Consider the following 13,578-nt stretch of genomic DNA (forward strand, 5'->3'; position numbering starts at 1 on the left):
CGATTGATTGAGATGTGTGTCCGGTTCCATGCTATGGGTCGTGTCGATATGACTCGTAGGGCAAGCGAGGACAATAGGGGCGCTTAGCCCACAATGCAAGAAAGCAATCACAGGTCATTGTCCCCACGTTGGCCTTCCATTTTTCTTCCTGATACACCCCCTAACATTGTCTCACATCCGTGATTGGTCGGGCTCACTACGTTAGATTATAGTTGCTATCTGCGTATGGCGTATTGCCTCAACATACGGAGTTGATAGTCGCCGGCGAAAAAAGAAACGAAGATGGGCTCATGCTCTTGCGGGTTGACGGTCATTCGATACACAGACATAGCAAGATGCTTTGTAAAGCCTGGTCAAGGACAAGATGGAACATGAGTTTACAAGTGGATGAGGGACGGCGCGGACGTAACGATCGGCAGACATCTCATCGGCGAACACGGTGCTGAGAGGATACGTCAGTTGTCGAGGCGCGTTCGATGAGAAGATGGGACTCACAGCTCGGGGACGGTTTGCTACTATAAGAGGGGTAATCGGGTGATTGATGATTTCCTGGAATTTACGAATACGAGCCACAGGATATGGCAACGTCTCCGGACGATTCGACTTCGACATGAAGAAGGTATAGACGAGTTTATCGTCGACCGTGCTGTATGCGATCCCATCCCCAAACTTGATGCCCAGCTCGGATTGCAGCTCGGCAACGAGGGCATGCATAGCGAGTGACAGATCGAGGCGTCGATACTTCGGCCTACGGCGCTGGAGATGGCGGTGAAGGGCTTCCACATCGAATGAGAAGACGAGGGCATAACGAATGGAGTAGCGCGCTAGCAGTCGCCCTTTGCGATCCCGCGTAATAGCGGGCTCGAGATGCGGGAGGGCCTCTGGAGGAATCGGCATCTCCTTGATGTTGCTCCAGGACTCGTTGGGTCGGCTGGCAAGATATTCGATCGTTACTGCCGCGGCAGCCGCTTTGGCGGACGCTTCATCTGGGGCCACATCGTCGGTCACCGGTGCCAGGGGCTCCCCATCCGCAAACCGTACACAACGTTTGGCGCACTTGCCCTTTGGCTTCGCTGTAGTAGTGTCGATGTCCTCATGTGGCGACAATGCAGCAATCTATATTATATGGGCGACGTTTCACACGCGCATACGGCCTTGCGTACCTTCTGATGCACCGAAGAAGAGCCTTCGTCGTCGCTCTTGGCCTTCAGATTTCGCTTGTGACACCGGTCGCCCTCGGCGTTCCCGCTGTCAGTGTTGATCTCTGGTAATGCACGAGTTCTTCTCTTGAGCTGCGGTGTTCGATTTTCGATTGTTGTCTGCGACACGTTTTGCTGTGCCTGTATCCGAGCAGAGCGGCGTATTGGGAGTGCGGGCTCGTCCCGGCGGCCGTGAGGCATATCCAAGGTCAGGGATAAGAGAGAAAGAAGATATCGTAGCACAGTATAGTCCCTTTGAGTACCAGGAGATGAGCCAGAACGTGCCCTTTGCAAGTCGAGATGGTGGTTGCGGTCAAGGCGCGAAGTGACGAATTTCGCCACGCGACAGTCACATGATCTCGTCACATCTGCGGTGCAGCAGGCAAGGCGGAAGATGTCATGAAGTCCATTGGCTTCCTCGCAAGACGGCGCTCGCTATGTTAACTTGGAAGTGTTGCTTTGACTCTTTGAGCGACTCAATACCCTCACGGCAAAATATACGCGTGAAAGATCCCTTTTGCGCCTGTTTTCGCTACCACTCGCCCGGATATAGCCCCTGTGCGATGCGCGCCATATCGAACATGATCCTCACATTCTGAAGCTCGTAAAGTCCTACATCATTCAGAGCTTCGTAACCACTACGAGGGTCGCCCGAGGAACGTGGACTTGCGCGAAGGACGAGCACGCTGTGCACGGGCAGCGTGATTCCAAGTAGTCGGCTCGTGCATGAACAAGTAGTCAAATTTTTTTTGGCCGTCAGACTTAGGAGACCGCTGCACCACGACAGTCGGAGAACGTCCATTGTTGACTCGGCACATGGGCGACGAGATCCCGGGAGATGCATGTTATCAAAGTAGAAAATGTAAGTATAGATGGGAGAGATAGGTTGCGAGGAAGACGTTGGGCAGGTATCTTAGCGGCACCGGACACGATGCTGAGAGAACGTCAGTCGTCGGAGTGTATCCGAAAAGATGCTGACTCACAGGCCTAGGACGAAATGCTAAGACGGTCGGTGGCTTTTGCAAGTCGATGATTTCCTGAAACTTGCGTAGACGAGCTGCAGGATATGGGAGCGTCTCCGGGCGATTTGACACCGACATGACGAAGGTGTAGACGAGCTTGTCGTCGAGTGTGCTGTGAGTTATCCCGTCCCCAAAGTCTAGCCGCAATGCGGCGTACACCTCTTGGGCGAAGACATGCAGACCGGCAGTCATGTCAAGGTTCCGATACTTTCGTCGGCGGGATTTGAGGTGACGGTAGAGGGCTTCCACTTCGAACGCATAGACGAGGGCAAAATGGACGGGGTAGCGGGCGAGTACACGGCCTTTGCGATCGCGTGTATAGGTTGGCTGAAGATATGGCCTCGCCTCTGGAGGACAAGGCATCTTCTTGATGTCGGTCCAAGAGTCGTTGGATCGGCTAGCGAGATATTCGACCGTCACTGCCGCGGCCGCAGCTGTAGCGGGCGCCTCATCTGGGTCCACCTCGTCAGTCACCGGTTCCAGAGGCTCGCCGTCCGCAAACTGTACGCCGGGCTTAGGGCCTCTTGCTTTGGGCCTTTCTAGAGCAGTATTGACGCTGGTGGATGGTGACGCCGCGGTGGGCTACAACGGTTGAGCGGCTGGAATTAGGTATATAGTGACTTTCCACACCTTATCAATTGCTGGGGAGCATTCGTTCTCTCCCGGTTGTGTCGTCCGCATTCGCTTAGGAGGCGCAGTGCTATCGTATTCGTCATTGCTAGAGACAGCGTCCTGCGACGCAGGATTCTTCCTCTTGCGTCGCGGCTGGGAGTCAACGGTCTCTGTGGGATTGACAGGGTTTTTTTGCTGGAGACGAGCGGAACGGCGTATCGGAGGTGCAAGCACGCCGCGCTCGAGGACTGGCGTCGTAGGTTGGGACATGTGCAGAAATACGAATGCAAAGAAAACACGATGCCGCCGCTCTGACGACCCGTAAGAGGTTGACGTAGCGAGCAGAGTCAGTTCAGCTTCCTGGCACTTTCCGAAGATGATGCTGGTTCGCAGTCAAGGAGCAATTGTCCGAATTTGGCGCGTGGGACTCGGATGTCCACGTGATGGGTAAGTACCAAGTTCAACATTCACGTGATCGTGATACAGTTCTGATTCTGTGCGATGCTCGTCACGCGCCCGATATTTCACTGTCTCCTCATGCTGACAGTTGCATGAAAATGAGCTGGAACTCTTGAAGAAGCTATCATAGATGCCTTCAAGGACTGATGCCACGTCGAGACGGCCCCAATGCGTGAACTGGCCATGGCTCACTGGCAGACTGAGGCCAACATACTTCAATTCCCCAAGGCCCAATCGTCACTTCTCCGGTGAATCGGAAAGTCAACCTGTGTATAGGGCACTCTAGATATATCTAACGAATACAAGACTTGCATGACAATAATGATAATACACGGATATCTGAGGGTTGCGAGTCCATACCTCACAGTCGCTGGTGGCAGACGGTACTCAGTTTACTAAGGCGCCACCCCAGTTTTCGCATTCTAAGCTGACGCCCAGCTCGCGCTGAAGACGTCCGCCATGCGGCGGATGCCCTCGTCCAGCTCCTCCCGAGGTGTGCTGGAGAAGGCGAGTCGGAAGAATGCATGTCCAGGCGCGGCCGGCGCGTCTGCAACCGAAGTCCCCTGCCACGGCTTGTAGTACGTGCCCGGCGTCAGAAGCACACGCGCCGCGACGAGCTCGCGCCAGAAAGCCGCTGCCCATGCATCCTCGGCCGCGGGGGCGCCCGCCGCGCATAGCCGGCGATACGTGGGGTGGCTGCTAAGATCGAGCTTGAGCCAGACGAACATGCCCGCCGCAGGCGGGACGAAGCGGAACAACAGGTTCGCCCGATTACTGTTCTGCGCGTACACAGCGACACCATCCGCGGTCACATCGTCCCAATCGACGTCGAAGTGCGACGCGATGCTGTCGCAGATCCAGTCACGGCGCACAGCGTACGTCTCGCGGATGCCCGCGAGCCAGCGGATGTAGCCGTCGTGCCCCCAGGTGTGGAGGAGCTCGCAGAGGATGGCCTGCGACCAGCCGGAGGGTGCCTGGGTGGTGACCTCCGTCGCGCGCGCGAGGCGCTCGTGGAAGAGTGGGTTGCAAATGATGAAGCCGGTGCGGAAGCCGGGAGCGACGGTCTTGCTGACGGTCTCGAGGCGGATGACGCGCCCGTCGCGGTCGTAGTGAAGGAAGGGGGGCACCAACTCGGCGAGGAAGGCGGAGGGGTCGGATGGGGGAGGAAGGGCGTGCTTGCTGTTGGGACGGTAGGTAGGGAGCTGCAGGAAGTAGTATGGGTCGTCTTCGACGATGACGATGTCATGTCGGACGCAGATGTCGTAGATTGCCTGCTTGCGCGCAGCGGTCAGGGTAGAGCCAGTCTGGAAATAAGCATAAGCATTGGGACCCTGGTGCAGACGGACAGAGAGACCACATACCGGGTTCTGACCGACAGGAACACAGTAGAGGACCTTGGGCTTACGCTGTTGTGGGCGTTCTGCTTCCCACGTGTCCAAAGTCCGCGCAAGCGCTTCGGGGATCAAGCCGTCCAGGTCCATGTCAATGGGAACCGCGGTGACGCCCATGGGTATCCAAAGAGCCTGTCCTGACGGGTAGGTGTGCTGCTCGACGAGCATCGTGTCGCCGTCTTCAAGCAGGAGGTTGGCAACCTTGGCCCAGCCGTCTGTGCTGCCGCTGTCCATGATGATTTGCCACTCGGGGTATCCAGGGTGGAAGGCGCGCTCAATGAACGTCGTCATCCAGTCCATGAGTGGCTTGATGCCATTGAACGGGCCTAAGAGATTATGTGAGTATGTGCGCCACAAAAGAAGCACTGCGGCGACTTACCGTACTGAAGGGCTGTGGCGAGGTCGGTGCTGTGACCGGGCTGCTTTTCGACGCAGACGTCTACCTTGGCAATGTCGGTAGGGTTCTCAGCCATACGCATCGAAGAGTCATACGTCGAGACATGGACCGAGTCGAAGGGGAACAGACTCGGATGAGGGAGACCTGAGTGGAAGGGTCAGCCACATATCCCAGACGCGCTGGCGCCTCAACCTTACCTCCAGCAAGACTGATCATGCCATCCAAGCGCATGAACTGGAGGATGTCCTTCAGAGGACTCGGCGCGCGTTGCCGGCTCAGACTGTTGATGTGATGCTCGAGGTGCATAAACTTCGCGCGCAACGCCTCCTCTGCGCTCAGCGTAGGGGCCGCAGCCTTCACAGGCGCATGCGTAGAGGCGGGTGCGGGCTGGGAGGTGTGAATATCTATAGAAGGTGACATTGCGGCGCGAGGGGTCTATGGTCTATGAGGGGAAGGTCTACGAATGGGGAGGGATAGTACGAGGGTTGCTTTATATGCTGGGTCGGGCGGAGCTTGGCAGCCGGGCGGACCTTTATCTGATGGGTGTGGGCGTTGGGGAGGCAGCGGTTGCCGAACAGTCCGCCTCCGCTCAAGGAAAATTTCATAACATGCGGTTGCTTGGTGAACCGGGGATGACTCGAAGGAGAGGATACAGGCCGGAAATCGACACATTGAGGCTGGGATTACTAATTCAGGCGGCAGGAGGGATGCTGCATTGAGGTAAGTCATGGATTGCACGCGAAGTTGAGGCAAAAGTTCGAAGTCAAGGCGCCAGACACGTCGATCATTGTGGCACGATCAGTGATCCACGTGGCTCGGGCGCTTATTTCGTTCCTTAACGGTGACGTTTAAGGCTGAGCGCAGCAAAGACGCACGACTCCTCGTATGTTCTTGGGAGAACGGCCGCACCTGCCTATCTTTCTCGATGCCGTAGGCGGAGGGCGGATGACTTCAGACGGCGAAGCAAATAGGAAAGCAGTGGGAAAGCTTGAGCACGATAAGTGAGCTGCTGTACAGCAACTACGCCTCGCCAGCAATAGCGCCTGCATGCATTGAAGATGCAGAATATGAAACCAAGAGGCTCTAAGTCTGTTTGGGCTGCCTGCGATCCAGAAGAGCAGCAGTAGAGAGCAGTGAGAGCGGTAAGAACTCCTTGTGACGAACAGTGACGAAAAGATCACGTGATGGCTTTGCCTGCCGGAGTGCGCGCATTGCCATCGAATTGCCGGTGCGCTGCCGGAAGGCTGTCTTCCTTCTTGACCTCTCCCCACGATGTCTGCGCTGCGGCAGCATCGCAAAAATGCCCTCCTCCGCCCGGAAAAGCTGTCCCTGGGCTGCCAGTCAGCTTCCGCTTCAGAGATGACTCGGATCTCCGACTTGCCCCTCCCGGCCGAAGCTGAATAACGGGGTTTTCCTGGTTTATCTTGGGCGACTACGACGGACTCTGTCAACCCCTGGATTCGCGACCTGTAATGGCTGTGGAAAACCTCAAGGATGTTACTATTGGCATCTTAGGTGAGTTCTCCGTCTAGTGTGGAGGTGGGTGTCGCTAATGAGTCGTGGGATAGCGCTGCAGGGTGCTTTTGTAGAACATGAGAAGGCGTTGCAGCGGTTGCGGCTGAAGCGTAGGATCACCGTACTCCAGGTCCGGACGCGTGAGGAGCTGGACCGCTGCGACGCGCTGATTATACCTGGCGGAGGTGCGTCGTATGCTCTATCGCGAATGTGTCTGCGTGTACTGACGATGTGTTGCACCCATCCGAATAGAGTCGACCACGATCGCCCTACTTGCCCGCCTCGAGGGTCTTCTCGAGCCACTCCGCGAGTTTAGGACGAGGAAGCCGGTCTGGGGGACATGCGCAGGTGCGATATTACTGTCGCAGTCGGTGGAGAACACGAAGAAGGGTGGACAGGAGGTGCTCGGTGGGATGTCGATCACGATCGCGAGGAATGGCTGGGGATCACAGGTGCGCCCTGACCCATCCTTGCGGGTACGAAGACCCAGCTGACTGACCTGTCTGCAAAGGTTGAGAGCTTTGAGGCACGGTTGCAGGTTGAAGGCCTGCGCGATCCCGACGAGCCGTTCACTGGAGTTTTCATCCGTGCTCCGGTACGAACGTCTACTCCCCTCGCCTTTCTCTTTCCTCACCTGACTTTTGTATTAGGTCGTGCTCAAGATCGATCCCTCCCCAAACGATCCTCCCGTGCAGGTTGTCGCCAGACTGCCACCTGGTCTCCTCCCACCGTCGCTTGCGTCCGACGACCCGGCTGACCCGAAGGCGATCGTGGCACTGCGCCAAGGGCTGCACCTTCTGACGACGTTCCACCCCGAGCTGACTGCTGACGATCGGTTTCACGAGTATTTTGTGCGAGAGTGCGTGCTGAAGGCGCCTCCGCCGAAGGCGTGAGCGGGGGCTGGGCTATGTCTGTGTCTCTGCAAGAGGAGGGGCGCATAATATAAGGCATACTACGTATAGACCATTCTTCTTTGTATCTCAAGTAACCTCTGTCCTTCGACATCTTCTGACTACCTCTACTGCTGCATCCTCATCTCGGTGAACTTCGACGCCCGCCATGCAGGTCACGTGCTGACACGACGACCGCAATCGGCATTTGCCGGAACTTCCGCCGCAAGGTGTGCGCGCGATGTGCGCAGAGAAGAGCACTTTTTCTCTCCGGAACCACGACGAGGAGTGGTTGGAAGATACATCCTTCACATCGCACATCGTCTTTTTCCCATTTTCGCTGATTTTTTCGACGGTATTCGGTCATGTCTTGCGTTTCCACACTTCCTCCACCACCTCCAGACTCCAGATCGCAGCGAAGGACGGCGGGAAGGACGACGGGCGGATGTCGATGGGGAGAGGGCGCGGGCGAAGTGGGGGACAACAATGACAAATAGTGGCTGTGCACCCACGCTTTGACCGCTTCACGCCTTGGCAAACAAAGCTCAGGACTGAGCCCGACGGCGAGCACAAAGCCCAGCCGCGACTTCGTGGCATATACTCTTGCCACCAACGTTCTCGACAGCGTCGGCGACCCCGCGGACGCTACAGGCTACTTGATGAGCGATACTGGCGCGCCTGTGCCCGTGGACCCTGCCTTGCTCTTCCACGACTCTACCCCGAATACCGCGCCGGGAACCCCACAACAACAACAGCCAACACACGAGCCCGCGCCGACGCCCGGTCGACTAACGATCAAGCTCCCCCCATCAAGTGTCATGGCCCATTCACTCCGACGCTCGACGCGCAACCGCGGCGCATCTGGCAGTGTCAACGCCTCAGGCTCTGAGTATGAGGACGATGCCGAGGGCGAAGTTGACGCTGTTGGCGAGGACGACGACGAAGCTACATCCCCACCACCGACGAACAAGACGCGCGCGTCGGCGCGCCGCACAACAAAGCAGGAGCCCGACGATGAGGACGACTTCCGCGAGCCGGAGCCCGAGGTCGAAGCATACCAGTCCTCCCGTGGCCGACGAATTCTGCGGCGCAAGGTCGTCGAGAGCAGCGATGGAGAGGCCATGGACGACGCGCCCCAGGCTGCGGGCGATCTCTTCGCGAACGACGCGAGCACGTCGTCGCGCCGCAGCACGCGCGCCAAGTCGCGTCAAGTGCAGGACGATAACGATGAGGATGACGGGCCCCCGCGCCGCTATCAGACGCGCCGCGCTGCTGCGAGCCGGCAGATGTCGAACTTCATTGTCTCGGACAGCGAGGAGCACGATGACGAGGGTCAACACGGCCGGTACAACATGCGGTCGCGCAAGCCGCCACCGCGGCCGGCGCGCGCGAATGGGACCGCGGCCAAACAGCCTCCGGCGCGTCCGAATACGGCTGCTGGTCGTGCTGCACGCGCCGCGCGACGTAGCCAGAATCGCGATCACGACTACATGGACCAGCCCACCTCACCCACGTCAGCTGACGCGGAGGGCGACATCGACATGGAGGATGGACCAGAGGACTTGCACATCGACATGGTCGATCATCCCGAGAAAGACGACGACGAAGAGGACGAGTCGAATGGACGGACATATTCACTACGTCAACGACAAAGGATCAACTACGCCATCCCACCACCACTCGAAGAGCTACCGCGTCCACCCCCGAGAAACGCCAACCGCGACACGTATCGGAGGAACAGGCCCAAGCCCAAGGGTCTTGGATGGAGTGCGACGGGCGCTGAGCTTGGGAGGTGGATGGGTATGGGCGGGGACGATTCGGTGCGTTGATGACCTGTATATATGCGTCATATACTTACAGCACAGATAGGATTCCGACAACCCTACGAGAACACCAGGCAAGCGCTTCGGCGCTGCAGCGCCAGCGGGATCCTTCGGCAGTGCTGCCGTTGCCGGGACGAGCGGAGGATACTTGCCAGCCGATCTGGCAGCAGGTACCCCGTCAAACTTTGGGAAAGTGGGGGATGCAGGTGTGTTCCCGACTTGACCTTACAAACTGCATGCTGATTGTTCTCAGCCCTCGCGGATGCGGATCCCCTTGGTGTCAACCAGAACGTGACCTTCGACGAAGTTGGCGGTCTCGATGAACGTGCGTGCACAATTCTCTCTATATATGCGTCCATCTCATTTTCATCTAGACATCCATTCGCTCAAGGAGATGACTCTCCTCCCGCTCCTGTACCCCGAAGTCTTCCAACAATTCAAAGTCACCCCTCCCCGCGGTGTCCTCTTCCATGGTCCTCCCGGCACCGGAAAGACCCTCCTCGCCCGCGCTCTCGCCGCCAGCAGTCGCACCGGCGATCGCCAAATCACCTTCTACATGCGCAAGGGCGCCGACATCCTGTCCAAATGGGTCGGTGAGGCCGAACGTCAACTCCGTTTGCTCTTTGAGGAGGCGAAGAACACCCAACCATCCATCATCTTCTTCGACGAGATCGACGGCCTGGCGCCCGTTCGGTCGTCGAAGCAAGACCAGATTCATGCGTCCATTGTCAGCACGTTGCTCGCCCTGCTCGACGGTATGGACGGGCGCGGCCAGATCGTCGTCATCGGCGCAACTAACCGCCCGGATGCGCTTGACCCTGCGCTTCGGAGACCAGGACGCTTCGATCGCGAATTCTACTTCCCCTTGCCGGGGTTGGAAGCGCGGGAGAAGATCCTCAGCATCATGACCAGGGAGTGGAAGGGCTGGGATGGCGAGGAGGGCAAGGAGCGCCTTGCAGGTCTGGCGAAGCTGACGAAGGGCTATGGCGGCGCGGACCTGCGTGCGCTGTGCACGGAGGCGGCGTTGAATGCGATTCAGCGGAAGTACCCGCAGATCTACAAGACGAAGGACCGGTTGTTGCTCAAGCCGGATGAGATACGGGTGGGGTTAAGAGATTTCATGCTTTCGATCAAGAGTGGGTTCGGTCATTGGAGGGAGACTGCGGTATACTGACGCAAAGTCGCAGAGATCGTACCGTCGTCACAACGTTCATCGGCTTCGGTTGCGCAACCTTTGCCTGCGCAGTTCACCCCGTTGCTTGGCGGTGCGCTGGACAAGGTGAAAGGTGCGATTACGAAGGCGATGCCTTTGGACAAGAAGACGAGTGCTCTGGAGGAGGCGGAGTACGAGGATTACCTTGGCGAAGAGGGTGACCTGGAGCGGGAGATGAATATGCAATGTGAGTTGCGGGTTGTCTCATGTTGCATTTTTACTAACAGGCTTGCAGCCATGCAAACTCTACGACTGCATCGGCCGCGGGTCATCGTGTACGGGCAACCTGGTATGGGTCAACGGTATATCGGCGCCGCAGCTCTGCATCATCTCGAGGGCTACAACGTGCAGAGCCTTGAACTGGGTTCGCTACTCAGTGACTCCACTCGGGTATGTTACTTGATTTGCTCTTTGGGGCCTTTCACTGACCTCAGCGCAGACTGTCGAAGCCGCCATCGTTCAACTCTTCGTTGAGGCGAAACGCCATCAACCCTCGGTCATCTACATACCCTCGCTCGAAGTCTGGTCCTCTGCCGTCTCCGACACGGCGAAGTCCACTGTGCGCGCTATGCTGGACACACTGTCGCCCAACGACCCCATCTTGCTCTTGGGCGTCATGGACGGCAAGTGGAAGTCCGTGCCGCGCGAAGTGCGCGAGTGGTTCGGGCCTGCGAAGGAGTTCCGCATCGAGCTGTCCACGCCTGGACCAGACGAACGTACCGCCTTCTTCGCGCCTTTGCTCGAGGACATTCGCCGTCCGCCACACAAGTTCGCCGATGGTGTAAAGCGGAAGAAGCGGGTGCTGGAGGAGTTGCCGATTGCGCCGCCGCTAGAGCCGAGGAAGCCGACCGAGGCTGAGCTGAGGATGCAGCTGGAGAACGACAACAGGGTCATCTCCCTGTTGAAATACAGGCTGGACCCCATCCTGATTCAGCTCAAGCGGAAGTTCAAGAGGTTTACGAAGCGGGCGACAGTATGTTGGTTTTCGTTCATCTTTTCAATGATCATACTGATAGCAAGCGTAGGACGAGTACGACTTTGATGCGCAGCCCCCTCAGCCAGCACCGCAGCCAGTGCAGCAGCAGGTCGAGCAGAGCGTTGAGGTCCATCAGCACCCCAACGGTGTCATCGAGGTTACAGAGCAGCGCGAAGAAGTGCAGACCACCGCAACAAATGGCATGGAAGGCATCGTTGAGCAGCAACAACCTGCTCCGCCTCCGCCTCCGCCGCCTCCACCTCGCCTCTACGACATCGACCTCGAGCGAATGCACACGGAGCTTTACCGCGGGCGTTATCTCACGCCGCAGGACTTCCTCGACGACGTTGGCCGTATCGTACACAACGCGGACGTCCGTCAGCATGAAGACCTGGAGCGGTTACACAAGGCTCAAGCCATGTACACCGCTACGGAGGTCAGCATCCAGGAGTTCGAGCCGTCCTTCCGTATGGAGTGCGAGCGTATGGCAGCGCGCGAGAGGCAGCGGCGAAAGGAGGAGCGCAGGGCGAGCAAGGAGCGAGAGGACAAGGAGAGGGCGGAGCAAGAGAAGCTGTCGACGCCTCCGCGTCGGAGTAGCGCTCGCGCGAACGGACTGCAGCCGGAGGTGGAAATCACGGACCCGGTGCAGCTTGAGCGGCGGCTGAAGCGGGCGCGCAACAGTGCGGAGGTTGGCGCGCAGGAGGATGGCTCGGAGCACAGCAGCAAGAGGGCGCGGACGCGGGAAGATAGTCCGGACGAACTGAACATGCTGCCGGCTCCTACGGCGCACGGTGTTCGCTTTGCGAATGAGGGAGAGGGGAAGGTCACACCTGTTCCCTACGATATGGGTCCTCAGGTGCAGGCTCAGCAGGCGTATCCCAACCATGGCCAACCGTTCCAGCAAGGTCAGCCGTATCAGCAGCAAGGCGGCTTCGATGGTTCTGCGTTCCCTTCGCAGGGTCTACCGTACGACCAACTCCGTCAGCCCCAGGGACAGTATGGGCAGCCCTCGTTCCCAATGGAGAATGCCTACACTCAACATGGCGCGTACGCCAATGGCTTCCCGCAACAATCGCAAGGGCAATTCGGTGGAGGGAATCCAAATGGCTTCGTCGCCGAGCCGATGCCGCAGCGTAGTCAAGGCTTTGACCCTGCGTTGCTCAACCCTGCACCATACCACCACCAACCACATCCCTCTCTGCAGCCCAACACGTTCCAAGACCACTCGCAGATGCATCCGATGCAGAATCAGTTAGGGCCGATGTCGAGCAACGCTTTCGGCCAACCGTCGTTCGTGCAGCAGCAGCCCTTCCAACAGAACTCCGATGCGTTCATGCAAAACAGCGGTCATCCCTCGCTTGCCACCACGCCGGTTAACGTTGGCAACGTGGAGCCCGTGGAGCCCTTCCAGTCGCAGCCGATCTCGTCGATGCACTCCCGCCATGGCTCTGTAGTACCTTCGCCGGTGTCGCAGGCGGGCCCCTCGTACCCGATGTCGAGGATTTCTCCCATGCCCCATGCGCAATCCCCATTGCGTTCGGCGGGGGCTATGAGCCGAACTTCATCGCGGGGTTTCGTACCTGATAGGACATCTGTTCCCCGCGACGTGCCTCAATCTTCAGTCGCTGCATTGCTCAACGAGCCTACGTCGCGGCCGGCGTCTGGACAGAACGTGCCTTCACAAGAGACGACCCGTCAATCACCCGACGTGCCGATGGTGGTAGTCGAGCGCACTCCGACGCCTCTGCCGGATTTCGTGGTCGACGAGGCGCGAGTCGAGCGGCTGAGAGAAGAGTTACGAGACAGGACGGGACCTTTGAACGTCGAGCAGCTGGAGCACCTGCGTGCTGCGTGCCTGCGCGCCGTGTGGCAGCATAGGACCGAGTGGGACCGAGGGGCGCTCCTGGACGAGCTGAATGAGCTTCTAAATAGTTATCTGCAGGACGTTGTGGACGATGAAGATGACTACGATGGCCTCGGCTAACCAGACACGCATGCGTCTGGTGCCGCGGCCGTGCCAGTATGTCTCCTTCCTATTCCTCTAACGAAGCATCATCTTGTTGTATCTGACAGCACTGTAT

General features: G+C 58.2%; 6 protein-coding genes across 6 annotated transcripts; 3 read left to right on the forward strand and 3 right to left on the reverse strand.

The window, feature by feature from the left end:
* Positions 1-191: 191 nt before the first annotated feature.
* On the reverse strand, positions 192-1,501 carry SCHCODRAFT_02753965 (uncharacterized protein). Its single transcript, XM_003026199.3, has 3 exons — positions 1,164-1,501; positions 496-1,116; positions 192-442 (listed from the first exon to the last, which is right to left on the reverse strand). The coding sequence occupies exons 1-3, from the start codon at positions 1,398-1,400 to the stop codon at positions 425-427; spliced, it is 876 nt and encodes a 291-aa protein (XP_003026245.1). The 5' UTR covers positions 1,401-1,501; the 3' UTR covers positions 192-424.
* A 412-nt stretch (positions 1,502-1,913) lies between these two features.
* SCHCODRAFT_02558664 (uncharacterized protein) lies at positions 1,914-3,142 on the reverse strand. Its single transcript, XM_003026200.3, has 3 exons — positions 2,852-3,142; positions 2,183-2,803; positions 1,914-2,133 (listed from the first exon to the last, which is right to left on the reverse strand). The coding sequence occupies exons 1-3, from the start codon at positions 3,101-3,103 to the stop codon at positions 2,113-2,115; spliced, it is 894 nt and encodes a 297-aa protein (XP_003026246.1). The 5' UTR covers positions 3,104-3,142; the 3' UTR covers positions 1,914-2,112.
* A 402-nt stretch (positions 3,143-3,544) lies between these two features.
* On the reverse strand, positions 3,545-5,800 carry SCHCODRAFT_02681983 (PLP-dependent transferase). The gene is made up of 4 exons (XM_003026201.2): positions 5,278-5,800; positions 5,063-5,224; positions 4,654-5,009; positions 3,545-4,596 (listed from the first exon to the last, which is right to left on the reverse strand). Exons 1-4 carry the CDS (start codon positions 5,498-5,500, stop codon positions 3,715-3,717), a joined length of 1,623 nt encoding a protein of 540 aa, XP_003026247.1. The 5' UTR covers positions 5,501-5,800; the 3' UTR covers positions 3,545-3,714.
* A 708-nt stretch (positions 5,801-6,508) lies between these two features.
* On the forward strand, positions 6,509-7,630 carry SCHCODRAFT_02645753 (SNO glutamine amidotransferase). The gene is made up of 5 exons (XM_003026119.2): positions 6,509-6,595; positions 6,649-6,780; positions 6,848-7,047; positions 7,107-7,190; positions 7,246-7,630. The coding sequence occupies exons 1-5, from the start codon at positions 6,553-6,555 to the stop codon at positions 7,486-7,488; spliced, it is 702 nt and encodes a 233-aa protein (XP_003026165.2). The 5' UTR covers positions 6,509-6,552; the 3' UTR covers positions 7,489-7,630.
* On the forward strand, positions 7,608-8,060 carry SCHCODRAFT_02136895 (uncharacterized protein). The gene has a single exon (XM_050341907.1). It carries the CDS (start codon positions 7,727-7,729, stop codon positions 7,973-7,975), a length of 249 nt encoding a protein of 82 aa, XP_050196953.1. The 5' UTR covers positions 7,608-7,726; the 3' UTR covers positions 7,976-8,060.
* A 243-nt stretch (positions 8,061-8,303) lies between these two features.
* SCHCODRAFT_02521933 (AAA-domain-containing protein) lies at positions 8,304-13,481 on the forward strand (the record flags this gene model as incomplete). Its single annotated transcript, XM_003026120.2, has 8 exons — positions 8,304-9,305; positions 9,355-9,514; positions 9,562-9,633; positions 9,683-10,444; positions 10,496-10,708; positions 10,757-10,911; positions 10,961-11,494; positions 11,547-13,481. The coding sequence occupies 8 exons, from the start codon at positions 8,304-8,306 to the stop codon at positions 13,479-13,481; spliced, it is 4,833 nt and encodes a 1,610-aa protein (XP_003026166.2).
* Positions 13,482-13,578: the final 97 nt, after the last annotated feature.

Source organism: Schizophyllum commune (assembly GCF_000143185.2).
Source record: "Schizophyllum commune H4-8 unplaced genomic scaffold SCHCOscaffold_18, whole genome shotgun sequence".
In the NCBI taxonomy this organism is placed as follows: domain Eukaryota; kingdom Fungi; phylum Basidiomycota; class Agaricomycetes; order Agaricales; family Schizophyllaceae; genus Schizophyllum; species Schizophyllum commune.

Coding starts and splice junctions, on each gene's coding strand:
- SCHCODRAFT_02645753 (XM_003026119.2), top strand. CDS start 6,553: ATGGCTGTGGAAAACCTCAAGGATGTTACTATTGGCATCTTAG. Junction 7,048..7,106: donor GGAATGGCTGGGGATCACAG/GTGCGCCCTGAC, acceptor CTGTCTGCAAAG/GTTGAGAGCTTTGAGGCACG. Junction 7,191..7,245: donor GAGTTTTCATCCGTGCTCCG/GTACGAACGTCT, acceptor CTTTTGTATTAG/GTCGTGCTCAAGATCGATCC.
- SCHCODRAFT_02558664 (XM_003026200.3), bottom strand. CDS start 3,103: ATGTCCCAACCTACGACGCCAGTCCTCGAGCGCGGCGTGCTTGCACCT. Junction 2,804..2,851: donor GCTCCCCAGCAATTGATAAG/GTGTGGAAAGTC, acceptor CAACCGTTGTAG/CCCACCGCGGCGTCACCATC. Junction 2,134..2,182: donor TAGCATTTCGTCCTAGGCCT/GTGAGTCAGCAT, acceptor ACGTTCTCTCAG/CATCGTGTCCGGTGCCGCTA.
- SCHCODRAFT_02753965 (XM_003026199.3), bottom strand. CDS start 1,400: ATGCCTCACGGCCGCCGGGACGAGCCCGCACTCCCAATACGCCGCTCT. Junction 1,117..1,163: donor CTTCTTCGGTGCATCAGAAG/GTACGCAAGGCC, acceptor CATATAATATAG/ATTGCTGCATTGTCGCCACA.
- SCHCODRAFT_02136895 (XM_050341907.1), top strand. CDS start 7,727: ATGTGCGCAGAGAAGAGCACTTTTTCTCTCCGGAACCACGACGAGGAG.
- SCHCODRAFT_02681983 (XM_003026201.2), bottom strand. CDS start 5,500: ATGTCACCTTCTATAGATATTCACACCTCCCAGCCCGCACCCGCCTCT. Junction 5,225..5,277: donor CATGATCAGTCTTGCTGGAG/GTAAGGTTGAGG, acceptor CCTTCCACTCAG/GTCTCCCTCATCCGAGTCTG. Junction 5,010..5,062: donor CGCCACAGCCCTTCAGTACG/GTAAGTCGCCGC, acceptor ATAATCTCTTAG/GCCCGTTCAATGGCATCAAG.